This window comes from Podarcis filfolensis, assembly GCF_964270895.1.
Source record: "Podarcis filfolensis genome assembly, chromosome: 10".
In the NCBI taxonomy this organism is placed as follows: domain Eukaryota; kingdom Metazoa; phylum Chordata; class Lepidosauria; order Squamata; family Lacertidae; genus Podarcis; species Podarcis filfolensis.
This window is the reverse complement of record NC_139612.1, coordinates 47,333,769-47,360,892: the sequence shown is the minus strand read 5'-3', so window position 1 is coordinate 47,360,892 and position 27,124 is coordinate 47,333,769. Positions and strand designations below refer to the sequence as shown.

Genomic DNA, 27,124 nt, shown 5'->3' with positions numbered 1-27,124 from the left:
TCAAAAGCAGTGGTGTGGCTTGCGTATTCCAACATATCTTCAGGCACATGTAGAGCATCACATGTGATGAACCAGGGCATCAGTGTGATACGTCCATCAAAATGAAAAGCGATAGCATAGGCAAGGCATATGAACTGAGTCCCACATGAAAGTATACAGGTGGCATGTAAGGAGATATGATTCACAGCAGAAGTTATATGAGTTGGCCCAAGGGCAGTCACATTTGCAGTCTACTACCTCATTTGACATAACTTGAAGAGCAGTTCTCAATCCATCGTCTTGCCACACACTTTAACGTATCTCCCCTCTTGCCTCAGCTCTTTCTTCAGTAATCAATAAAGCCCTCAGCTAAGTCAACACACAGCTACTGTGGTCTCTGTTGAACAGGGATTTGGAATACTCGACAGCTTTACAGGGGGAATAAACAAATTTGTGACGGATGAGGCTATCAAGAGGTCTTAGCCATGATGGCTGTGAACTGCCTCATGCATCTCCATCAGTTGATGGAGATCAGGAGCAGTAGAGTACTGTTGCACTGATGTCCTGCTTGTGGCCACCCCTGGGCCCCTGGGCCACTGTGAGAACAGACGGCTGGGCTAGGTAAATCTTTGGTTTGGTCCAGCAGGGCTCTTCTCATGTTCTTCTCCACCATTCACAGTCAGACCTTCTGAGCAGTTTTCACACGATGACTGGCTGTGGGCACCAGGAAGTGTCTGGATAAAGAAGGCAGTGAAGCGATCGGAACCTAGAAAGGAGGGAGAGAGAGAGGGGGGGAAGGAATGTAAAGAGACGGCTCTTGCTGCAGATGGGGAAAGGGCTGCATGTGAGGAGTACGTGCTCCCCAGTGCCCCATCCAACACCAGATGCTCTCACACTGCACTGCAGTGAAATGTCTAGATGGATGCTTCTCACCCTCTAATCCTGTGTAGATTTAATAGGCGCCTCAGCCAAAGTACGCCCTGCCCATCCCCTTGGGGCTGAATAACCTTGAATGTTTGGCTTTGGTTCCAGACTTTGCAATAAAGGCTGAGCTTAAAGGGTGATAAAAGAGAGCAAACCATGAGCAGCAAAAATGCTCGGCTCAGCTCTGGCCGTAGGACTGCAGGCTTCTGCTCCTCATCAGCATCGTCCCTACCCAAAGCTCTGCTGGTACCCCCGGTTTGGCTCTATTCAGGCTTTTTACCCTTGTCCTTCAAGCCCTCTTAACATTGCCAGCACGTTGTGAAAGATCTGCTCCCATGGGAGATACCTGGAAGGGTCATCTTGTGGAGAAAAAGGACCAGAAAGCTCGATGACATTGAGCTTCTTCTCAAAAATGCCATAGCTGAGAGTGACCTACAAGGAAATACCAGAAAGGAAGAGAGACGACTGAGGAATAGACATGCCCTGTGGGCAACAAACTCCTTTTACGCATCACAGCCAAAGATACTTCTCAGCCGTACGAGTCTCCTGCCCTCTCCAATTTATTACACACACATGCATTCTGCTACCTGAAAATTATTCAAAGCCAAATTACAATGCCTGGGTTGTTTCTAGTAACTTCTATTTTCTCCAGGTGCTCCAGACTTGTTGGGAACACAGGTTTAGCCATATTTTCCCAGGCTCTTCGCCTTCGAGCAATTGCCATGCAAGGGATCAGATTAAAGTGCTGAAGGACATAACCAGCAGAATCACATGGGGGCAGTTCTAGTTGGGATGGAGCATTCAAGATGAAACCTCTCTGCCGCCATCCCCCCCCCATGCTGTTGGTGTTTGGGTTTTTTAAAAACCAACATAGAAACTACTATACCAGGTATAATGGGGCACTGCTGAGAGAGTGTGTGCTTAGCTTATGCTAGAAACTGGGCTTTTAGTATCACAGCTCCAGCCCTCTGGAATCAATCACCTGCCAAAATTAGACAGGTGCCTAATGTTTTGGTACTTACTGAACACATTTTTGTTTAAGGGTTCCCCAAGGTCTGACCCAGTCATTTATGGAATATTAACAGCATAGTGGCAGAAATGGCTATGTTGTTGTTTTGTTTTGTTTTACTGCTTTCAGAGTTTGTTGCAATTATTTCATTGATTTTAAAGCTTGCATTTTTGTGTTATTTTCTATCTTGTACAATGCTTTAATGGCTTCATGCTATGAAGCAACTTATACATTTGTTTAACAACAACAACAATAGTAGAAGTGTTCTAACTTACCAAGCCTTTTCATTGGCTGCTAGGTGTTCCTCCCTTCACCCCTGACCATTGGGCCGTGCTGAAGGGGACCAATAGGAACTGGAGTCCAACAACATCTGGAGGGCCACAAGTTTCCCACCCCTGAAACATGTGGCCTACCCTCTGCTTTCTAAAATGGTACAGTCCAGCAAGAGTTTCACTCTGTGATTCTGCTGGTTGGGTCACACTGCCCTCGGGGGAGAAGAGGACAAGTTATTGGCACTAAGACTTCTATTCTTGAGTGGAAGGAGTTGCCTTTTCTTGGACTTTGACTGGCAGAAGTTTTATTGGCTAGTTAATTGCTTTTCCATCCCCTTGCCTATTATTGCAGAGAAGTGTCTGGGGAAGCATTTGTCAGGAAAGCCTCCTCTAAATAATGCATGATTGATTCAATCAGTGTCACAATTACTGAGGAGATGATGTGAATGACTGCTTTCCTGCCTGTTCCTCTCTCCTTCTCCTGACTCTTCTTCCCTCCCTCCCTCTCTCTCTCTCTCTCTCTCTCTCTCTCTCTCTCTCTCTCTCTCTCATCCAGACAACCCCAGCCGCATTTTGATAGCCTTGTGAATCCCCATTCAAAGACAATAGCAGGCTATCTGGTCACACATAATGGATGGGGAGATATCATGCCACAGGCAGTAGCGTAAAGTGTAAGGCTGGCCCCGGCAATCTCAGCAGCAATGGATGAGTTCATCTGGGGAAAGAATTATGTTACCCCCAGGTACAAAATACAACACATCCCAATTCGACTGAGAAAATGCTATATCACGGCGACCAATGTGCAACTTCAAGAGGAGATGATTGGATTCTGGGCAACAAATGCATAGCGGAGGGGCAATTTCATGCATCTGAACTGTCATTCAAAAACAGTTCATTTGGAAAGTGCCCACTCTCTCTAACAAGGGCAAGATGGTGTTCCTGCATCATCTCACCTGCTTAGTAAGTTGGGGACCCTGGAGGACGTGCAAGTTTTCCAGGTGAGAGTGGAACAGGTCACTAGGGACCAAGTGACCGGCTAGCTTACGTTCAATGATATAGCCCACGGTGCAATCATCGGGGAGGTGGATGAGCTCCGATGTGATCAGGAAGTTGTTGCCACTGGAAATCAAAGCAGGCCAGATACATTCATTTCATCAAATTAAGGAAAGGAATCTGACAGTGGGGATGGTGGACGACCCGTGTTTGCCCAGGGAATGTGAATTATATCATGGTGGGCGGGTAGGGCTGAGAGGTGGCACACATACATAAACATCTGTATAATTGTGGCCTCAAGTTGTATGGCACTACAATCATAGCCATTTTATTGGGTTTAAATACTATTTTTAATTAGCATCGCACAATGATAATTGTGTGCAATTGTGCACAACTCTGTTATTGGATTTCTTGAATGTGGTGGATGAGAGCAGGCCACTGCTTTGGTCCTCTACCTCCACCACACATTCTTCAAAGCCCTGCCAGCCCCTGGCACAGTCAGATGTCCTCCTGCTGGTCAAAGAGAAAAAGTGAGGGAAGGAATAGGAAATACTTCTTTGATTCTTCCCACTCAAGAGAGGAGGGGAAAATGACATCACACAGAGCCCTCTCTATCAATTACATTTCTATGGTCTGAGTCTCTGCCTGTCAGCAATACAGCGCTGGGGTCATTAGCTCCTAAGCTCACCAAGTAACAAGAATATGCACTGTCGGATTTGACTGCAATTTTCCCCAGATAGAGCACTGCTTTTCATGCAGAGGGTTCCAGGTTCAATCCCCAGCATCTCCAGGTAGGATTGGGAGAAACCCCCATCGAAAATCCTGGATGGCTGCTGCCAGGCAGTGTAGACAATACCTAGCTAGATAGACCAATGTCTGGCTCTGTAATAGTAATAATAATGTGCCTACATTCCTGGCAGTAATATATAGCCATCATGACTTGGAGGTCAAGCTTCGTTCAATTCTTGTACATCTGCTGGTTTTGGCCCATCAGTGTTTGCTCAGAGAATCAAACAGGAGGAAGCTTCTAGCTCAGCTTCTTAAGAGTTGTTCTCTGAGATGAAAAAGGGTTCCCTTGTATTTATGCATACATCAATCCATTAGGGGGGAACTCTTGCAAAGCTACATAGCCCACCAACATGTGGAGGGCACCAGGCTGGGGAATACCAATGAATGATGCTAGCTTTGTAGTCCTCTAAACTGCAACCAGTCAATGGCCGAGCCTCTAGATTCAGCTGTCTTTTCACTCTTAGAATGCGTGCTCAACAAATCTGCCCTACTCCTTTTGAACCCCGTTTGCCTGCAAATCAGATGTCTGAATCAATACTCTGTGTAAAGGAGACAAATGTGCTAATAAGTTCCTCAACAGGGCAGCTTCCTTTTCCTGGCCCACTTCCTGTGTAATATGAAAATTAATGAGTTCATTATTTGGTTTAAAACTTCAAAAAGAGAAGGGAAGCTGCTGGGGTTTTTCCCCCTGCAAGAAATCCATATTTAGAAGTGGGAGGGATGGTAACTGAATGCAGAGAGAGGGAGAGAGAAGGAGCTGTGCTGAAAACTACTGTGGGGTGATACATTTATTGGGGGTAACTAAAATATCACAAATAGTAAGCAAAGTTTTGACTTCTCCAGAATGTCTCAGGCTGGATGTTCAGCAAAATGGGATGAGGGAGAGAAAGGAGGGAAAGTTCTGGCATGGCCATTGCTATTGGAGCTCAAAAATACATAGTTTGTAATAGTCTTGGGTTGCAATCCTATGCACCTTTACCTGGGAGTAAGCACCACTGAATACAATGGGGCTCCTGAGAAAACACAAGCAGGCTTGCACTGTTAAGGAAGGTCAACAGAAGTTAGGCAGGCTGACAACACAATCATCTACATCAAGGTTAGCCAACGTGGTGCTCTTCAGATGTTGCTGGACTAGAACGCTCATCATCTCTCACCATTGGCCCGAAGTGAGCTGGGATCTGACAACATCTGGAGGCCCACAATTCAGTTCATTGGCCGCATGAAGTGTTATAATTCCAGAGTTTGGGAAAAGATGACCCTCCAATTGTTGTTGGACTCCAACTCCCATCAGCCCCAGCCAACATGGCCAATGGACAGGGATGATGGGAGCTGAAGTCCAGAAACATCTGAAGGGCTGCAGGTTCCCCAACCCTGTTATATACTCTTTATTCAGAAACTGAATTCAATAAGACTTATAGCAAGTTGGTAGGTTAAGACTGCAGCCTTAATTTGTTTGTTTGTTTTTTGTTTGTTTGTTGTTTATAACCTGCCGTTTGTCTTGGTGGACCCCAGGGATTAGTTTCTGCTAGACACAAAAGAGATTTTCAGTGGCCCTGTATATTTTGGAAATACAAAATCTACAAAGTGCCTAAATCTGTCCCCAGTGCTGTTCATAACCAATTAACATGAAAGTTAGGAGCCATTTTTGCAGCCTGTTTTATTTAAAAAGGAGAGTAACAATTGTTAAAAATACATATCAAATTGGTCTTTTTAAAAAAAGAAAAGAAATTATATTATTTTGCATATGAGAATAGACAATTTGTGAAAGGCACATATGTAGTAGATCAAAACAGCACCTTAGGATGTATTTATATATATAATTGTTGGTACAAAGGAGAGGGAGGGAATCCAGGACTGTTTCAATGCCTGCAAAATGTTGTTGAGGGCAAGATGATTGTAGGAAGGGATTGCAATGGACCCTAGTTGGAGAAATCCACTGAGTTTGGACAAACCAAGATGTGGTCTCTCTGGTTGGAATGTTTCCCGAAGTATTATGAAGAATCTAGACTCGAGAGCTTTTTTTAGCCTATTGATTCATGGAGGTGTTGTTATCCATTGACCTGAGACTGCATTACTCACATTTATATATTCATTTTGTCTCTTCACAGCGGGTGTTTTAGCACAAACAGTAGATGTTAAGGTAAGAGTCTCAGCTTTATGCAGATCTTGCACCAATAACCATGTAATTGAAAGATGGACATACCATTTTGTTTCAGTCTTGGAAATTAAATACTCCATTGCTTAAGAATGTTACCAAGGAAAAAATTCAGCGGTATTTTAAACTAACACACATACAGACTATGGGTCATATTGTTATTTGGGATGGAGAAAAGTCAGTGGTGACAGGGCAGTTAATTAAACTTTCAGCTTATTTAAATAAACAAAAAAAGAAAAGAAATCAGCAAGCAGGTGGTTTGGTGTTTGTTGTTTTTTAAAGAGAGCAAAAAGCTTGGGAAAATGTCTAGGAACTGATCCATTTAAAATAGGCATGATCCTCATAAGAGAACATAATCACAAAGCCTTCAACAATCTGCAGAGATAGTGCAGGAAATGATCTCTTTCAGCTTCTGCCTTCCGGAAGAAGGGTACAGGGTTATAAAGACTAGGACTAGCCGCCTGAGAAACAGTTTCTACCCAAATGCGATTTTGGTTTTAAATGCAGTATAAGGAGTCTCTATGGGAGTATATTGTATTTAAAAATGGGGTATCATAATTTTTAGCGGGCTAATCAGGTTGGGGTAGCTGGGATAGCAGGCTTGTTGGTTTTTGAATGTCTTATGTAGATTTTTCAATTTCGTTGTTCTGTATGGGACAATGACAATAAAGATTATTGTATCGTATCGTAATCTGATATGCTTCAGATGTTTTGAACTACAACTCCCATCAGCCCCAGCCAGCTGACTGGAGCTGATGCAAGTTGTAGTCTAAAACATCTGGAGAATACCCAGTTGGCAAAAACTGGTCTAGTATAGCCACACCATGGGAAAAGCTTTGGATGTATTGCAACAGAAGTGATTTTGGGTCAGTGTCCTTCACACCATTGTGATCACATGGAGGGAGAGAGTGGGGCTGTGCCACTGTCATCTTGTCATACCCCTCTCCCCCAACTGCTCACGAGTGAGGGAAGAAACTGTAGAGAAGAGCCTATAGTATGTGCATAGGGTCTTTCTATCTTATGGGGTCCTCAATCATTGGAAGATTGGCTGTACGGAATTTGAGAAAGGCTGGCAAAAATCCTGGCAATCAAAGTAGCAAAGGAAATGACTCCTCATCGTGCAAAAATGGAGAGGCTATATGTGCAACATATCTGAAGCATTTGTTGAGGCTGCAATCCCAACCCAATTTAGCCAGGAGAAAGCCCCATTTGTTTCAATAAGACTTACTTCTTAATAGGCTTGGTTAGATTTGTGCTCATAGTCTTCTAGACAATATATATGATATTTTAAGTAAAGTATTTCATTCCTGAAAATGCAATAGAACCAGAAGTCATTATTTACTAGGGGGAAAGTGATGAAAAATGCTAAAATTAATAAATCCTATGGACTGGACTGGACGGACTTTACTAGAGGAATGAAAATTCATTACAATAACTTTGTCTGCTACTTCTTTCAATGAAGTATCTTGTTATAAGACCAGGTGTTTTTAATCCAAAATTCTGGTATTAAACACAGAAACAAATGAAAGTTGAAGCACACCTCCTTTCTGAAATTTCCTGGAAAACCTATGTCATTAAATACCTGGAATATAGTCTTCCGATTGCTTGAATAGGTTGTTTGAGGATAATTATGTTAACGTGATTAAGGAAATGCAGAAGTTTCTGTTACGGGCTAATTTAAAGATTTAATGGTTTGGAACAATCTGTACAGTAAAGATAATAATTTTGTCAAACCATTATTTATGGTTCTTCCTATCTATACTGATAACTGTAAAGACCTGGCAACAATATATTACTAAGCTCATTCGGGCTAGAGGCAAAAAATGAGAATGAAACTGGCATGCGTCTTTGCCACATACAGTAGAGTTGGGAGCAGGCAATTAGCTGTATCAAATCTTTTTCTTTGCTACCTTTCATCACCCTTAGCAGCAGCAAGGGAATGTTTGGTACTGATAAAAGCACAGAATTGGGACACTAGGATGTAAAAATTCCCTTCCCCTGAACTATTTATTATATTATGCCATAAGACAGAATAGATTTTAAAGAAAATACACTGTCCTTTAGTACATATTAGTTGTATGGGAGACATGGAAGATTTATAAACCTAAACTGAGTCAAATGTCTCACCATTAGCATCTGTTCAATATTTATAAGGTCCTGCCTGATTTAGGACTGTTAGGAAATTTTAAATTGTTGAAGTGGTATAATTTAATTAGGAAGAATTGTGTATAATGGAAATGCACTGCCATGAAAAGAACATCTAGTGTAAGATCTTCTGGCTTTCCTCACCCCAGGATTTTCAGATATGGTATTTGTTAAGCACACAGCATTTTAGAGGGGCAAGCCATCAAACCAGTTTGAAGGAGGGATAAACCATCAAATCAATTTGCGGGAGGAAGTACATGGCGAGAGAAGCCCTGACTGCCTGACCTGGACATCGTTATCTTCTGTTTTTCCTTTAGTGTGGAGGACTTCCTCTTTAGCATGCATGCCAGTGAGCCATAGCAAAGGGCAACACGAAAGGGCCTTGACCCTCTTACATTGTCTTCTGGTATCGATATCAGGCATAGGGTGTGCAAGACTCTTAGTTTGCTCTGCAGTGGGAAAGGTAAATATCTCCTACTGAGACTAAAAACAAGTATTTGGTCATATATGATGATGATGATGTTGATGATGTATATTTCTATACTGCCCAACATCCAAGGATCAAAAGGTGGTTTACCATATAGAAAGCAAAAATACATACCATAGTAAGTAACAAAAACAGTACCCTCACAGATACAGTTTTAAAGGCTATAGATTGTATAATTAGCCAAAGGCCTGGAAGAAGAGGAATGTTTTCGCTTGACACCTAGAGAAATGTAATGACGGCACCAGGCAAGCCTCCCTGGGGAGAGCATTCCACAAATGGGGAGCCACTGCAGAAAAGGCCCATTCTCGTGTTGCTCCTCACGTGGAGGAGGCAAACGGAGAAGGGTTCAAATGTTGATTATGGGGTCTGGGTTGGTTCCTATGGGAAGAGGAAGGGAGAGTTGGTCCTTGAAGTATTGTGGTCCAGAGCTGTTTAAGGCTTTATAGATCAAAACCAGCACTTTGAATTGGGCCCAGAAACAAATTGGTAAGCCAGTGCAGTCGGGGCCATGATCGGTTTTGGATGTTAATCGAAACAAAATTCAGTGGTACAAAAGAAAATAGGGGGGAAATTCAAACATTCATAGAAAATGCATGGAATTAGATTTGGGACAATGTTCCTTCAAAATTATTCTGTGTGAACTTGAGAGAAAATGTATATAAAATCAAGGATCAGTGCAATCAAATCCTTTTTGAGCTACTTTAGGGTGTGTATGTGTATCTGTGTGTTTTAGATTTCTAGTGGGATGATTCTGCTCCAGCTGATTTTATTCATAGTTGGTCATGTTGCCCCAAAATACAAATATATTGGCAGACAAGCAATAATTTAGGATAGTAAAAGATGTTATAGATTACCAATTACCATTTGATTCACAAACGATTCTATCTTTTGTGATATACCTAGAAAGGTTGGGACACGTGATCTTGAATTTATTATTAACCTTTTGTGCACAATCAAGATTAATTTGGCAGCTAAGAAGAAAAGTGCAACCGCTTCCAAGTTTAACAACTGTGAGGAAAAGATTGGGCAAATAGCCAAAATGACTGAACTGACATATTATATAAGGGTTTGGGAAAGATGCCAGTTAGATAACAAGTTTGTAGAACACTGGGCATTGTTTATTCATTACTGGAATGAAAAATTTAATGATAATGTTCAACCATATGTTTCGTTTTTGTAACTTTTTTGTTGTTGAAACAGCTGTTTTTATTTCTCCTTGGTATATTCCCTGCTTTCGTCTCATATATATTTTGTCGATTTTTCTTCATCTTATGTAAACATTGTGCTTTGAGATAAAAAAGTAGTAATGCTAATACTACTAATAGCACAACTTTCAAATTACAGTGGAGATTGACCCATGTGCATTAATATCACTCTACATCAGGGACTGAGACCCTTGGCTCTCCAAATCATTATTGGGATTTAACTCCCATCATACTTGACCACTGGCCATGCCGGCTGGGGTTAATGGAAGCTGGGGTCCAGCAACAACAACTTATAGGTCCACATGTACCCCATCCCTGCTCTACAACGAATGACCTCTTCCCTAAACATATGGTTTTCTAACAAAGGTTGCCATCACCTTTGGCTGACCAACATCATGCATATTCATTTGCCATTTAGAAAGTCTGCACCTGTTTTCAAATCAGTTTCCTTTTTTTTTTAACCACTGGAGAGTTCTAAGATATTGCCAAAGGCCCAAAACATGTCATTCCTGTTGTAACAGTCATAGAATCATAGAATCATAGAGCTGGAAAGGACCCCAAGGTTCAACCCCCTGCAATGCAGGAATCTCAGCTGAAGCATCCATAACAGATGGCCTTCCAACCTCTGCTTAAAAACCTCCAAGGAAGGAGAGTCCACGGTCTCCTGAGGGAGACCATTCCACTGCCTAACAGCTCTTACTTCCAGAAAGTTCATCCAATGTTTAGTCTGGGGGGTACTCATTGATCCACCACTATCCCTTGAGGCCCAAGTGACCTCTGAGTCCAGGAGTGCTTTTGTAAGTTCTGGCTGGTACGCCATTTGTGACTAGTCCTGGACCACAACAGCTTGATCGCAGTCACCCATCCATTGGTGGCCTCAAGATGTGATTACTGTGAGACGCTTTATGTGGGGCTGCCCTTGTATCTGGTCTGGCAGTAGCAAGGAGTACAGAAGGCAGCAGCAGCCAACCTGCTCACAGGAACAGACTACCAACAGCCTGTTACTCTACTACTGAGAGACCTGCACTGGTTGCTGATTTGCCACAGGGCCAGGTTCAAGTTTCTTGTGTTGATTCACAAGGCCCTAAGCAATTTGGGTCCAAAGTACCTTAAGGACTGTCTGATCCCTACAGCGTGCACATGCAAATGCCTTTGAAAGATACAGTGAGTGCAGGCGCACACTTCAGCAAATGTTCATCTTCATTTACATCTCCCATCCAGGAGCATTGTTAAGGGATGGCACAGGGGGTTAATTGTTAAAACTTCACTTGCAGAGCAGCTTTCCCTCAGACAGTTGGCTCAATGTGCCTCCATGCATATAAATCAGCAGATGCAAACTTTGCGCAAATCTGTATTGTCCCTGACCGCTGGCCATTCTGGCTGGAGCTGATGGGAGATGGAGTCCAACCACATCTGAAAGGCCACAGGTTCCCCACCCCAGCCATTGCAGGAAGATGTGAAATGAGAGACATTCACACAAGATCTTTTAGTGGTCACTGCTCACCTTGCCCAGGGAGCCATCTTTTGGGCCAGCTTCCTGCTGATGCAGAATCCAGCACCTCCAGTGGCAAACCAAAAATACACTGACTTCTGAAAGAAGGAAAAATGGAGATGTTGGGTATTCAGCGTACATGCTCTACCACTGAGCTATGCAGTCTCTTCCCTTATAGGCAAAGGGTGGAATGCAGAGGAGATTCAATGTTTTGTTGAAATTTATGATAGGAACCCAACATTTGCTCCTGAGATCAGCCTGGTATACATTCTTCTCTCTCCTCAAAGCAGTTGTAACTGTGATAAACCAGATGTTGTTATTGTTTGGGGTGCAGAAGCTCACCTAGCTGCCCTTAGAATTCCCAGCCAACCTGCTGTTTACTCCTGAGGTAAAGGGGTTGGACTTACTGTCTGATTGTTAGGCGAAGCTTCTGAGGCACGAATTGGCCTGTTCAAGCTGGGCTTCCCAATATACACATCTTGGTCCGGAGAATAGGAAGACAAGAGCTTGAGCAGAGCTTGTGGGTTCAGGTAGTTGTCGTCATCAAGGTGGCAAAACCAGCTGGAGAAGGAGGAGAAATGCACAGCCGGTAGATTCAAGAGGAGAATATAATTTCAACTTGATTCCATAACAATGGCGATTGCTGCCCATTGGGACTGGTAGGGTAGAAGGCAGGGAGAACAACAGTGAGTGGAGCCACAGCCAATAAGAGGCACAGGCGTGCAAGCACACACTCACACAAATTGTAAGAAAGAAAACAAGCAGTTGGTGGTTGGCTGAGCGCAGACTGAGTTGCTTGGGTTGTGTCCCATTTGCCCTAATGGACCAGACTGCCCTGTCATAGTTAGCTGTTGAACAGTTTTTTGGCATCTATCCCACCAGTTAAATCTAGGCGCCACTTGATTCATGGTTGGTATAACTGCACTTCTGTCACTGAGTCATTGTCGTACACAGTTTAATTTACTAACCTTGGCATTCACCACCTGGAGCAAGCAGACAATTGCTCTGTAGTGCATGTTGATCAGAGGGAGCTGACTCCTTATGCTACCTATGCTAAATGCCGTTTGCATTTCCTGAGTGATCTTAGATGGCTCCAATTAGTGGCTCCCTCCTAGGACAATTTTGCAGAGGCAAACTACAGTTTGAATGGAGCTTTGGATAACTAGACCACAAAAAGCCAACTATGGAGAACAAGTGTTTACTTTTATTGACAACATTTATATGTCAATAAATAATCTCACTAAACTTGGACAGAAATGGACTCCATCCCATGTCACATCTCCCAACTCAAGTCCATTTGCTCACCTTAGGCCGCTAACCAAAAAGGCATCAAACTCCGCCGCCATTTTGCAAGAAAGTGCTGGATGGCTGTACTCTGCAGAGCAGTTTGTGATGATCACGTGGTCACCTAATGAGGAAAGGAGAAACGCTTTCTGGATGGGTTCCTGGACCTATTTTGATTTATTTAAAGCAACTTCAAACACAGACAAGCTTATACCCTCAACAAGACAAAGATGGGAGACCTTTCCCCAGTGCAAAGGGCATCTTTGTGCAGTACATCTCCAAGTCTTCCGTACCACAGCAATGCTCTGCAGCAGTTCAGCATCATGACCAGAACTGAAGGAGACCTAGGGTCAAATCCCCACTCAGCCATGAAAGCTTCTCGGGTGACATTCAGCCCGTCACTTTCTCCCAGCTATCTACCTCACAGGGTCATTGTGCAGGGGTGAGAATGATATAAACAGAATAAGCCGGTTTGTATATTATTTTCATTAACCCACGTTTCACCCTAAGGTCCCAGGGCACATCACAACAATTTAAAATGAAACGTTAAAAACAGTTTAAAAGAAACTACAGACACAAGAATAGGGTGGGTCCTAAAGTATACATCTCAAGCATCAAAGGCCAGCATAAAGAGGTGCATGTTCAACATTCATTGAAAACTGTATAGTGAAGGTACCAGAGACACCTCTATGAGGAGGAAGTTCCACAACTTAGGGGCTGCCACGGAGAATGTCCTTTCTCCCCCACCCCACCCCCAGAGTACTTTCAAGTTGGCTGCCTCTTCCAGTCTCTTAACACCTAAGAGTGTTTGTAGAGAAGGAGGTGTTATTTCAGATATTTAGGGTCTTGGGGCTTTAAATACTAACATGAGACCTTGAGCTGCACCCCCAGAATGAACTGGCAACCAATGAAGCTGTTTTAAAACAAGGGGTATAGGAATTCTAAAGGGAACCCCAGCCAGTAATCTGGCTGCTCCATTTTGGACTAGCTGAAGTTTCTGAGTCATCTTTGAGGGCAGCCCCATTTAGGGCACATTGTGATAATCCAGCTGGGCTCCCCTACATTTTCAGGCCTTTGGGCACATTTGCAAATGAGAGAAACTGTTGCACCAAACATGTCCTGAAGCTGCACATGCACTACAACAATGCACACGTGTGTGTGCGCAACAAAAGACTTCTTTCAAACCTCATTTCAGCAGAGAGGGGCTCGGGGGCAAGATCCTGGGGTGGCCAGGGAAGGCTTCTGTGGGCAAATGTGCTCCCATGATGCTAGCCATCTTAGCAACCCATGATTTAGAGAGTGGGGTGGGAATAGCCTAGATGAGAGGAAAGCTCACCATGGTTTTAAATAAGCATGAGTACACAGTGAACAGAGGAAGGCTTGCTGCAATAACTGTCTTAAGTCAGCTGGCTCCAAAGAGTCACCATTTTAGTGAGAGGCAGTCAGAAACTCAGTCAGTGTTTATTGCTTGAAGCCACAGGCCATTGCAAATGGTAGCTTTTTTAAAAAAGTAAAATGTCTGGAAGGCAAAAAACCATGACCAACTGAGCTTCCCAATTCTCATTTAATGTAAAAGCCGTTTCTAAAATAAATCCTTAATAAAGACTCTTAGTGATTACGCTTGACTTAGCTTACTCAAGTGGATCACCTTTTCAAATTCACTGGTATTTCCTTCAAGATATTTGCTCAAATTTTCTTAGCTGTTGCACCAAATAATAAAACTAGATACAGCCATGCTCAATGAGAAGTAAGAATGCTGGTATATCTTGAATTAGACACCCCATAAGTTGAGATACAGGGTAAGACAGACATTGCCCAGTTACCTGCTATATGTGGGGTTGGACTTTGAAATAAAAGATTCATAGTTTGGGAGTCTACTGGATGCATCTTTGTCACTGGAAGCTCAGAGCCTGACTAGCAGTATCTTTCACCAACTATGATTAGTACAGAAACTATAGCCATTCTTGGACAGGGATCCTAATTCATGCATTGGGAATGTGAAGACTTTATTACTGCAGTACGCTCTTTGTGGGGCTACACTTGGGGCTGGTCTGGAAGCTCCAACCAGTGCAAAATGCTGGAGCTAGACTACTTGTGAGAGGACAGACTACCACCAGCAAATCTCTGGCGATTAAAAGCGTGCACTGGCTGCCCATATGGTACGAGTCCAATTTCAAGGTTCTTAATTCGCAAGGCCCTTAAGAACTTGGGTCCAGTGAGATTGGACTGCAAGATTCCTAATGTCCCTGCCTGATCATGGAGGTCATGAGCAGAGTTGCTGTTAGTGGTCATCCACCAGTCAGTCGCACAGCTCGCAATGACCAGCAACCATGCCATGAGCATCATGGGCCCAACTCTGTGGACTTCCCTCCTGATTGAGATCAAGCAGGCCTGCCTCACTACTAAACTTAAGCTGTGTGGTGAAGTCTTTTCTTTTTTCCCCAGCAGGCATTTTAAGTAAACTTTTCTGATTGTGTGGTTAATTTTACTGATTTCATCCTTTGTATCTCCTTTGTGTCTTCATCGTACAACACGTCAAAACTACTGCATAAAGCAGTATATAAATTATTGAAATAAATAATAATTAATAAATGCAGCAGGGGGGCAGAAACTGTGGCCTTCCGGATACTGTTGAACTCCAGTTCCCATCGGCTTCAGCCAACAAAGGTCAGAGCTGATGAGATTTGTAATCTACCAACTTCTGGAAGGCCACAGATCCCCCACCCTGCTCTACAGGTGTTGAATATTGCCATGTTCTGCCTGACAGATCTGTCCGTAATCCCCTAGTTGTGCACCAAGACTGAATCACTCTCTTTACCACCTCTTGATTTCGTAGAAGATACAGGTCTCTTCTGCTCTCTGCAGGAGTGCTGTGGATAGTTCTAGATTTAAAAACAAAACTATTTGTAGTACTTCCAGTGAAGCTTGTTTACCCTTGCCCAAGATCTCAGAACCACAATGCATTTGGGCAATGGCTTTCCCCAATACTGTAGTTTATCGGATGTCCTGCCAATTGCACCCCTAAGTAGGAGCTGAAAAGGCAGCTCTGCACAGCAGCTTGCAGGAACTGGCTGAGCATGCCTGAGCTGGAATTGTAAAGTGAAGGGACTTCCTTCCTTCCTTCCTTCCTTCCTTCCTTCCTTCCTTCCTTCCTGTTTCACTAGCTAGAAAGCACAGAGCGAAGTAGAATCAGTAGTTCAAAGTTGTATTAACTTCGTAAAAAAAAAGAAACAACCCCACATTTCATTGTTGAACACCTAGTCAAATTATTGATAAGCAAAACCAGGCGAGGGAGTGCTCATCAAGCAAAGTCAGATAATGGCATTGGTTCGTTGATGGTCATTATTCTCCTCCCAGGCACTACCCAAGGGGGTGCTGACAAGAGTTGCCAATTACCTTCTGCATAGTAATCACATTAGCAATGATAGCGCTAGTCAGGGAAAGGATCTCATTTTCTCAGCAACATGATATTGAGGTTCTGAGAGCTGGGGAAATGAGTTAGGACCTCCTTAACAGAAGCCTCATCTGGAGAGAAAATGGCGGCAACAAAAGAGCAACTGCAATGGATTTATAGTACAAAAATAATAATAAACGCTGTACTTCCAATATTGTGATCTGACAGTTTAAAATCTATGAGTGGTATTCAGCTAAGCCCTATTCGGAGGAGACCAAGTGCAATTAATGAACCTACATTACTCATGTCCATTAACTTCAGTGAGTATACTCTGAGTAGGAATATCAACCTTAAAAAAAAACTCTTTGGGGGAATTCAAGGTCACCGTCTTCTGATTTTATTTCAGCTTGCCAGACGGAATGATCTTCCTTCCCCTCGTCCTGTGTGCTCTTCTTGGGGTTCTCTTGACCCCAATTTGGGGGGCCTGGGGCATGGGAGGAGGGTGGGACCTTGTTGCTCAAGTGGAAATCCTTGCACATGGCTTCTGATGACAGAACTCATTCAGTGAATCCCACCCAATAGCAGTGGTACACCTAGTTAACATCACACAGAGTAATCCAAAGCCCTGGCCAATAGAGACAGAGCTTCATGGGGGCAGCACAGCCACCACAACATCCACTGCCCCACTACTCACAACAGCTGGGCAGGGGAAGTGGGGCAGAAAAATGGCTCTTTGCTCCACCAGCTCTCAGGCTGATGCAGCAAAAAGGCCCAGATCTTCCATAATTGGTAGACAGTATTGTCCAGTTGTGCAGGGAAATTGGATAGCAGTGTTAATGCGCAATGAGCCTGACAACACATGCTGATGTGCTGCACAATCCAAATTGATATTAATTGTCTGGTTTTTACTGATTGGGCTAAGAAACTTCATCCAAAGGACTTGATCATTTTTACGTTGGTGGGCTGCGAGTTTCACCATATCTCAGAACTCGAAGGATGCAAAGAATCTAAACTTAGACATGCAATATATATATATTTTAAAAAATTATTGCAGTTTCTGAAAAATTAACATAAAATTTGAAAGTACAATGAGGCGAGGGCAATCCAGGAGATTTTGCAACTGTTTGTGGCCATTTTAAAATTATATGTCACATGATCCTCAAAAACTATGTACCAAAATACTTGGACTTTATTTGAAATTATGTGTAACTTCTCTTCCTGCTTATCTATGATTTTTCCTTCCTGTCTAGGTCAATCTACGTATTTTTGTCTTGCTTATAGATGGATTTCGTATACAACCCACACGCTTCTATATCATCTGTAAATAGCCCTGTGCTTACCAAGTTTTCCTTAGTTTCTTTGTATCAAAACCTGTATTATCCATGCTGGTTTTTTTTTGTATTTAAAAGCTATTAATAAGAAAGAAGTAAGAGAAGGCCCAGATCCGGCATGCTGTCAACACATGACAGCAGTAGGACCAGCTCAGGATCCAGCAGATCCTGTATAGACCCAGTCTAGCCCTTCCCCTGAAATGCTACTGGTAGCAGAGACACCACTAATGGTAGCTTCCACTTACTTGCCATTTGGGTGGTTCACTGAGCTGTTCCTCACTGCTGGGGCTTCCCTGCCATTGGTGGAGGTCAGCAGAGTCAAGTCAAGGCAGGGTATAGAGAGATACCTCCACTCCAACTCCTCTAAACTTCTTCCAGTGGATAGATTGAGGGTTTGGATCACTCCGTTTGTTGTATTTACCAAACACAGATTGTTAGCTGGTGTTGCAGTTCAATACCTGCAGATTTTATGTCATATTTTTTGGCTCTGCCCATTAATTCAGTGTTTCTGGAGAACTGCACAAGCTGCGGTAAATGAAATTACTAATTACTTGATAGCTGAAGAGCCAAGCATAGCAGTATTTGACCCTGAGGACCTTGTCAATTTAAGCAGATTTGGATTGGAACTGGCGGTGCCAGAGCAAGTCTACGCATGTCTACGCAGAAGTAAGCCTTGGGTGGAGATTTCTGCATCACCAATAAAGAAGAAACACATGGGGGGAGGCGTAGAAGAGGTGCCAATTTGCATTAAATGTGCAGATATGTATACATGCAAATTTAGAAATAAGTAGTATAATTTACCGTAAATAGAAACTCAGCACATCTCACCAAAGTGGAGAAGACTAGAATCATAGAATCATAGAGTTGGAAGAGACCACAAGGGCCATCGAGTCCAACCCCCTGCCAAGCAGGAAACACCATCAGAGCACTCCTGACATATGGTTGTCAAGCCTCTGCTTAAAGACCTCCAAAGAAGGAGACTCCACCACACTCCTTGGCAGCAAATTCCACTGTCGAACAGCTCTTACTGTCAGGAAGTTCTTCCTAATGTTTAGGTGGAATCTTCTTTCTTGTAGTTTGGATCCATTGCTCCGTGTCCGCTTCTCTGGAGCAGCAGAAAACAACCTTTCTCCCTCCTCTATGTGACATCCTTTTATATATTTGAACATGGCTATCATATCACCCCTTAACCTCCTCTTCTCCAGGCTAAACATGCCCAGCTCCCTTAGCCGTTCCTCATAAGGCATCGTTTCCAGGCCTTTGACCATTTTGGTTGCCCTCCTCTGGACACGTTCCAGTTTGTCAATGTCCTTCTTGAACTGTGGTGCCCAGAACTGGACACAGTACTCCAGGTGAGGTCTGACCAGAGCAGAATACAGTGGCACTATTACTTCCCTTGATCTAGATGCTAGGTAACTATGTCCGGGTTACCTGTGTGCCTGCTCAGTCTGTTCTCCAGGTGCTGATGGTTGATATGGCTCTTCATTCTCAGGGTTCTTTATCTTTACACAGACAGCCTTAAGTCATACTCAGAATAGACCCAGAATAGACTCAGTTATATTGATTTGTATTTAATAATTATTATTTTATGTTGTGAGCTGCCTTGTGATCTTTGGATGAAGGGTGGTATACAAACTAAATACTAATAATACTAATAATAATAAGATTGAGCATAGTCCAACAGACAGTCAAACTGACTGCCCCTTATCAGGTGTCCTAGTGAGTTCTATGGCTGAGCAGGGACTTCACCCTGAGTCTTCCCAGTCTTAGGGCTTGTCCACATTTTTACTTCTCCTGTGCCTAGAATGCATGAGTCCAAGCAGTTTTCCTCTTGCCATGCCACTTTTCCCAGAGAAAACCTGCAGTTTAGGGCTGAATCAGAACAAATAGCAATCGGGTTTTCCATACATTGCTGTTTGTTCCAATTTAGCACTAAAGAGTGAGTTTTCCAAGAGGGAGCAGCGGGACAAAGGCAGAACCACTCAGGCCCATGTCTAGGCAGCACGGGACAAGTAGATGTATGTATAAGCCCTGAGTCAAGACTGAGTTATCCCATCTATTACAGTATAGGCATCCCCTCCCCCACTTTCACGCGATCGCCTCACACACAACCGCATATATGCACAATACCAGAAAAATAAATCATTCGATTCAACCCAGAAATAATGGGAGGAGCAGCCACAACACACACACCACAAATGTTTTCCCCAGACCTCATTCAGAGATGCAAGACTGAACCTGGGACTTCTGCATGCAAGGCATGTGCCCTGTGGCTGAGCTATAACCCTTTCCCACGGTCAGCCGTGTAAGGATGCTATTACCCAAACGCTCCTGACACACAGTTTACAGAAGTCAGTTTCCAGATCTTGCGCAACACTAAAGGCCGGATTACCCAGTTTTTCCCATAGCTCATCATCTTCTTTATCAGTGAAGACATATGTCTGAGGAAAAGAAGAGAGAAGGGTTATTCCAGTGCCTAAAATGTGCTGAGTTCCATACCTGCCATCCAGTGACAAGCCACATAACTCTCTCCACCGTGGCTATGCGTCATATGAGATTATTACTGAAGTAATGAATGTGAAATGCTTTGAACACTCAGAAAGTGTTTTATCTGTACAAATGGAATAATAATGCCCCCATCTCACAGAGATGCGGCAAAATAGAGGTTGTAACAAGTTCTGATATTTTTTTAAGTGCTATATGATGATGGAAAGTAAGTATTTGACCCAGCTTCTTTGCAGAGAGAGAGAGAGAGAGAGAGAGAGAGAGAGAGAGAGAGAGAGAGAGATTCACTCTCCCCTTTGCTGATTGATTGATTAGCTGATAATCTTTTGAAATGCTTGTTTGTTCTGTGCTGAAAAAAATTCAGATGGATCTGAAGCTGGTGTTTCCCAAAGGACCCTGCATGCTGCAGTTTTGAGAGGGTGTTGATCATTCAGTGGAACAGGTCACTAACGTCTTTGTAGAATGGCATTCACCCCACCCCCACCCCAGCAAGTGTTTTGGTGTTGAGTACCTCACCCATTAAAGGGTTGCGGTTGGCACTGTGGGTTAAACCACAGAGCCTAGGACTTGCCGATCAGAAGGTTGGCGGTTCGAATCCCTGCGACGGAGTGAGCTCCCATTGCTCGGTCCCTGCTCCTGCCAAGCTAGCAGTTCGAAAGCATGTCAAAGTAAATGGCGTTTCCATGCACTGCTGTGGTTCGCCAGAAGCGGCTTAGTCATGCTGGCCACATGACCCGGAAGCTGTATGCCGGCTTCCTCGGCCAATAAAGCGAGATGAGCAGAGTCGGCCACGACTGGACCTAATGGTCAGGCATCCCTTTACCTTTACCGCACCCACTGAGAAATTGCTTTTAAAACAAATACAACATAGATTGTGGCCAGCGTCAGTTATGAAAGGGATTTCAGTAAAGTGTCTTCTCGGGCACTTCCTCAGATGCATGTTCTTCTGGCAGTAGTTGTGGACAGCCATTTTCAATTTTCCACAGTGCCCCAGATCAGCATGACGTTTGGCCAGGGCAGGCACCAGCCTCTGTTAGTGTGGCCATGTGTCCTACTTTACTGAGGTCAGTCCTCTGTTTGAAAGGCTGTCAGAGGATCGTCCTCTATTTGAAGGAGCTCTCTTTTTGGAGGGCGATCCAGTTCAAGTCCAGTTTAAAGCTAAAGAACCACCACAGGGGAGAGTAGGAGTTAGCACCTGTGGAGTGCAGATAGAAGAAGGCTGGAAAATGCTCTGGTTCAAGGCCCCACATAGATGCCTTCCCCCCTTATGCTAGATGGGGTGCCAAAGTATTGGAACCTACTTACATGTGTGATGGTACTGCCTCAAGGTAAAAGCCTTCTGGATAGAAGTATTTTCTGAGAATCCATTGATAACTGGACAAAACTCACCCCGCCCCTTGTCTTCTCTTTTGAATCTGTTTGCAGATTCGGATCAAGACCTGAATAACAAGGAACTGATTTTGCATCATTTGACAGCAGCCAGAGTCACAACTGCCAAATTTCGCAGAACTTTTGATCTCAGTAATCTAGACTATTGCTATTCCAAGACTTGGCAAATCAGCCTTCTTGGAAGGGTGTCCAGGGTTCCCAAGTGTTCAAGATCGCAGCTTTGCCATTTGGTCTAATTTTATTTTATATACAAGCACAAGGAGTGTCAGATACCACAGGTCTATGCGGGTGTTTTGATGGAATACGTTTTATCATCTTTTTTGAATTAAAATTTCTAATTGTTTTGATTTAAACTGCAGAACTCATTGCAATTATAAACTACGCATCTTTTTCCTTTCGGTACGTTTTATTATTGCACTGACTGCTTCCTGTATTTCTTTATTGGCAACTGTGACAACTTATCTGTATTTATTTTTCCCTTCATTTCTTTTTTTCTGTCACCTGTTTGTCCTTATTAAAATTCAATAAAAAATATATGAGGGGGGAAACAGTTAGAACCTATACAGCAAACCGAACAGGCATGCACGTACCCATAGCAGTAATCCCTGGTCTATTTAACTTATAGTTTTTGTAGATTTTTATCTATGGATATAAATTTGCATGTGTGGGTTTTTGTTTTGTTTTTGCAAATGTATGTTCTCTTTTGACCTATTTTGGAGAGGGGGGTGTATTTCCTTTTGGGGGGTGCAATGTGTAAGCGCCTACTGTAGCACCAGGGGGTTCTGCTAGGGCTCTGGAGCCCCAATAATATCTGATATAAGTATGAGTCATTTTTGTAGAACAGATGCTTTCGATATATAGGTTTCATTGTGCTGAGCCAGCTCACACTGAGCTTTTAGTCACCAGCCTGGGGCTGGAGAACCTGGTCTGATCCAGCATCCCTAAATAACTCATGAGCCCAAGGGGTGACCATCGAATAGCTCAGGTTTGTCCCTCGAGAATCCTGCTGTGATGTTTGCAAGATATCTGACAGCAGATTAAACAGAAGCTTTGTAGTGAAAGGAAAGTTGAATTCAGAAAAGAACATCTGTTCGTGTGTAAAAGACCTATAAGCTCTCTGCTGTTTTCCCTACTCTCCTCCTCCTCCTCCTCCTCCCCGCAGTCCCTCCCAGGCCCTCTCGACAACATCATGTGGCATGTTCTTCCATCCCAAGGGCAGAGTGGGGATCGCGTCCAGCAAAGAATACCTCCTCTCAAGCGGAAAATGGGCTTTCAAGAAGCCAAGGGGACTGAAAGAGAGAGACACAAGCCTTAAACAATCTCCCCACCAGCTGCCTGCAGGCTGGTTAAACAGTGTACTTGCATTATGTACTGAAATATGGGCAAAGTCATTCAGACAGTCGCCCAGGCACGTGGGCCTCCCCTGGGCCTGGCGGTGGCGAGGCCTTTTCACAAATCCAGCCTGGGTTTTATTGTGAGCCTCTTGTCTCTGGAAGAATGAAGGAGCTGAGGGACAGCGATAAAGAAAAGGAACCAGGCGGACGAAGCAACCACTACAAAAAATACGAGGGAGGGGAGAAAAAACACATTTGCTGGGAATATAGCAGGGCTGAATATGGCACATTCGCTCCTTAAATCACCAATTAGAGATGTGAATTTCTAAATGATATGTCAACCAGAACTGTCCGCCCCTGAAAGAGCATTCGGTGCTGGTGTGATGGCAAACTATCTGCGTACATTTTGCAAGGTCCTCAACATTTTGCTTTGTGTATGTGTGAGAGAGGGACGCGGGTGGCGCTGTGGTCTAAACCACTGAGCCTCTTGGGCTTGCCGATCAGAAGGTCGGCAGTTCAAATCCCTGCAGCAGGGTGAGCTCCCGTTGCTCGGTCCCAGCTCCTGCAAACCTAGCAGTTCGAAAGCACATCAAAGTGCAAGTAGATAAATAGTTACCGCTCCGGCGGGAAGGTAAACGGCATTTCCGTGCGCTGCTCTGGTTTCTCCAGAAGCGGCTTAGTCATGCTGGCCACATGATCCAGAAAAACTGTCTGCGGACAAACGTCGGCTCCCTCGGCCAGGAAAGCGAGATGAACGCCCCAACCCTAGTGTTGTTTGAGACTGTACTTAACTGTCAGGGGTCCTTTACCCTTTTTTATGTGTGTGTGAGAGAGATATACTCAGTGCTTTTTTCTGGGGGGATGCAGGGGTATCTAAACATTTTGTGAATCTAAGTTTGTCATTGAGGAGCAGTATTTCAATATGAGTAGGAAAATGAGAGTACTCCTAAACATTTTTTTAGGAAAAAAAAGCACAGTATATACTCATACATAAACAAATGTATGAATTCCTAGGCCTGTTTCACACATTACATGAATGCAATCCTTTGTCTGCCTCAGAGTCAACCAATTCTACCTTCCTCATAAGTGAAAACAGTATGAAATCTGCCTCACCAAATATGTTTTGCCCATTTACCTTTAACATGTGGAGAAGCTCATAAACAAGTTGTCAGGGAATCAGGAGCAGGAGCACTGGGGAGAGAGGATTGGGAGAGCGAAGGGGAAGAATCCGAGGGCAGCGTAGGGGAGTATGACAGTGGCCCGAGAGATTCCATGAGCTTCTCCAGCGAATCAGAAGATTCCCAGAAGGGGGCGCCGATGGTCAGGGCAAGGGGGGTCCCAGGGGGGACGCACCAGAAACAAGGAGCCAGAGGGGAACCCCAAAGCAGCAGTGGAGGATCAGGACCAGTTTCCCCACCAGAGCGTAGTGGGGGGGAGGAGTCACATGTGTCAGGAGCAGTGTCTCCTCCAGAGAGGGAGTCAGGGCTGACCACGCCTCCAACGGAGGGGAGGTCAGTTGCAGCTAGCCCCCCCGATGGGGGAAGCAGTGACAGCAGCAGTGGAACGGTCAGGAGGAAAGTTGCTGGCTGGGCGCGCGCGCCAAGTTCAAATGTGCAGGCGCGCGGAACAGCAGGAGACCCGGATGGGGAACCAGCTCCTAAAGCCCGCCGGAGGGAGGGAGAAGGCTCAGGGGAATCAGCGGGAGAAGAGGCTAGAAAGGGCGGAACCCCGGCGGGCAGGCGGACCCAGAGGAGGAAGGAGCAGCGGAGAAGGTGGAGCAAGGCTAGACTCTTAAATTGGTGTCAAGGGGGAGGAGACTCAGACGGAGCATCAGTGGTCTGACACTTTAGACGTGGGGCTGCGCGCTGCGGCTCTGGAAGTGAAACTGAACTTCAATAAAGGCTTTTATACTTAACAACGAAGCAGCGTTGGTCCTTTGTGAGCTGGGACCTAGGGTAGCCCTGACACAAGTGTTTTGGAAGGCCAGTGTTTCTAAGGCAGCTTAAAAAGCCCTGAGAGGCATTGGGGAGCTAGTCCAGGGACAACCTTTCCCACACAAAGAAAGCATAGTTAGAACAGTTGGGCTGTGCATGCCTCTCCCTGATCCAATTCAGGGCTCGGTTGGGCACTTTGAAGAGACACCAATCCATCCTGAGACCAACTCAACTCGGCACCAGACTCTGAACCAATCTGAGCACCTTGCACAGTGTCTAATTAAAGTTTTAAACCCTATATATCTCCTCCCCCCCCTCTTGCTACCACCAGATCCTGCACCTCTTTTGCCAGCCCCAGATTGCTTCAGCTGGACCTGATACAACCCAGAGTGACCAGGGGCTACCTCCACCCAATATGGTGGAATCCTGGGTTGATCCAAACCAGCCTGATTTGATTCAGGACTCAGGATTTAGCTGAGAAAAACATCACCATGCTCTGCTCTGCATCCCTCCCTCCCCCATTATCAGTCTCCTCCAAATCTATGCGGCTTGCTCCCTCGGCTTGCTTTGAAGTTCTCCGAGAGACACACTGATGTTACTTTTCTTGGGTAAAATAAAATGATGAATGAGACAGATGGCCATCAGCATAATGAACGGTGGAAAGACTAGAAACTGGTATAAGGCAGCTTCGTTGTAAAAACATCCTCTTTTTTGTAAGTGCAACAGCAGGCACTTTTCTTATTTTTCTTTTTTACTATGCTTTGATTAAAAGCAGGCAACACCAGGGCTTGGGGCTAAATCAAATCACATCTGGGGATGTTTCCAGCCCTGAGGCTTCCAAATGACCTATCCTGGCTTAAGGCATCATTTGGTTCTAGGCAATGCGTGTGCATGAGCGCATATGAGAATCACACACAGGTTCTTCCCTTAGGCATTCTGGTGTCAGCAGTCCATTCAACCCTCCCTCTCACCCTCATACCAACCTGTCCTTTAACCTGGGAGATCCAGGTCTCCAGCAGCAATCCCATCCTGGACTGGTGGAACTTCTGGGTTGTTTTGACAGCGATGAAAAGCTCTTCCAGCAAGAGGCCTTTCCCAGCAGCAGAATGCGCCATACCGTCATCGTGGCCCTTGAGTTGTTTTCCATGCTCAGTCTCCCTCCTGTTTCTCCAGTCTGCCCCACCCGCCAGCATCATCTCCCTCCATGCCCATCTGCCAGATATCCCTCCTGAAAGTCTCTGGTTGCCGACCGCTTCCTGGATGCCGGAACGCCTCGTGGAAAGGAGCACCATGCTCACAAGAAATAGAACAACTCCAGAGGAGGTCTGGAGGAGACGCCGGCGCATGGCTTTCGATCCCGCAGCGAGGAGATGGGTGAGGTTCAAAGCTTGAAGTGCAAATCCTGCTCTAGCCTGTGTGCATAGATTAAAGAGATAGGCCAAGGCCTGTCTAATAAATACCCCAGGAATGCAAGAGGAAGGGGCCAGTGAGTGGGGTTGTGTGGGTCTTCAGGAAAGCAGAAATTACCAAAGAGGTCTGCCTCACTCTTTTCTCCCCCACTCACACCTCAGGGGATGAGGAAGCCTGGAGGGCAGAGGCATGGGATCTAGGGAGACCTGATTTTCCAGATATCAAAGAGGGCAGGTGACAGAGGCTTTTAGGTATGAGGAGGACCCTATCACCTGAGCCTAGGTAACCAAAGGGGGCATGACCCTGGGTCCCCATCTGAAGTCACACAGGATGAGCTTCAGCTGTCAAGTCAAGACTCCATGGACAAATGCCCATCCCAAGGGCAGGGAAGAAAGTGCCCACTTTTCCATAGCAAGGATTTCCAAATAGGAGCCTCTCTTTCCCAGCTAGAACACAGAGCTTCTAACCTAAAAGGCAAGGCAGGTTTTTCCTTTTTTGATCGCCTCCTTTTCGTCTCCCAGCAATTACAGGCTAGAGCCAGGGCTGCAAAAGGAAACTGCCTTTCTCCAGTCCCACCAGCTGTCTGCTGCCCTCCCTCCCAGCTCCATTTTTTGGCTGCAAGGAGGCAAACTCCGCCCAGTCCCTTTTATGGGTAAATGGCTTTTATGGGTTCACGGCTAGGCAGATCCCCCGTGTCTCCGGGGAAATCTTCCCCTCTGAACAGCCGCCTGCCTGCCCTCCCAGCTGCTGCCCTTTTGACAGGCTTTGTCAGGCCGTGAAAAGCACCCCCTTCCCAATGGAGAATTTATCTTCTCAGTAAAGGAAATGGCACGCATATTGCAAACATTGATTTCTCAGGCCGGCTCACTAGTAAATAAGGGTGCGCAAGCAAAGATCACCTGGTGCAAATTAGTTTCCCTTCACACCTGATAACCTGTGGGTTGCAGGCAATTAAGGAGGTAAAAAGGAGCAATTCCTTTGCTCTTTGCATTACAGAGCTGGGCTGAGTTTGTTTGAGAGGACAGAAACCAGAATATGTTAGTTTATCAGGAATAATTCCTGGTACACCTCAAATATTAAGGGGCAGCAACAC

At 44.7% G+C, this 27,124-nt stretch overlaps 1 protein-coding gene across 1 annotated transcript; it reads right to left on the bottom strand.

The window, feature by feature from the left end:
• Positions 1 to 241: 241 nt before the first annotated feature.
• Positions 242 to 26,623, bottom strand: MFNG (MFNG O-fucosylpeptide 3-beta-N-acetylglucosaminyltransferase). Its single transcript, XM_083573530.1, has 8 exons — positions 25,605 to 26,623; positions 19,852 to 19,900; positions 12,756 to 12,858; positions 11,858 to 12,011; positions 11,463 to 11,548; positions 3,138 to 3,303; positions 1,250 to 1,335; positions 242 to 745 (listed from the first exon to the last, which is right to left on the bottom strand). The coding sequence occupies exons 1-8, from the start codon at positions 25,965 to 25,967 to the stop codon at positions 679 to 681; spliced, it is 1,074 nt and encodes a 357-aa protein (XP_083429656.1). The 5' UTR covers positions 25,968 to 26,623; the 3' UTR covers positions 242 to 678.
• Positions 26,624 to 27,124: the final 501 nt, after the last annotated feature.

Bases quoted from the DNA above. Each gene is read 5' to 3' on its own strand.
- MFNG (XM_083573530.1), bottom strand. From the start codon at position 25,967: ATGCGCCGGCGTCTCCTCCAGACCTCCTCTGGAGTTGTTCTATTTCTT. The intron at 11,549-11,857 runs GTAAGTCCAACC...TCCTTCTTTCAG, and splicing joins CTTCGCCTAACAATCAGACA to AAGTCAGTGTATTTTTGGTT. The intron at 746-1,249 runs GTATCTCCCATG...CCTCCTTTCTAG, and splicing joins CCACAAGATGACCCTTCCAG to GTTCCGATCGCTTCACTGCC.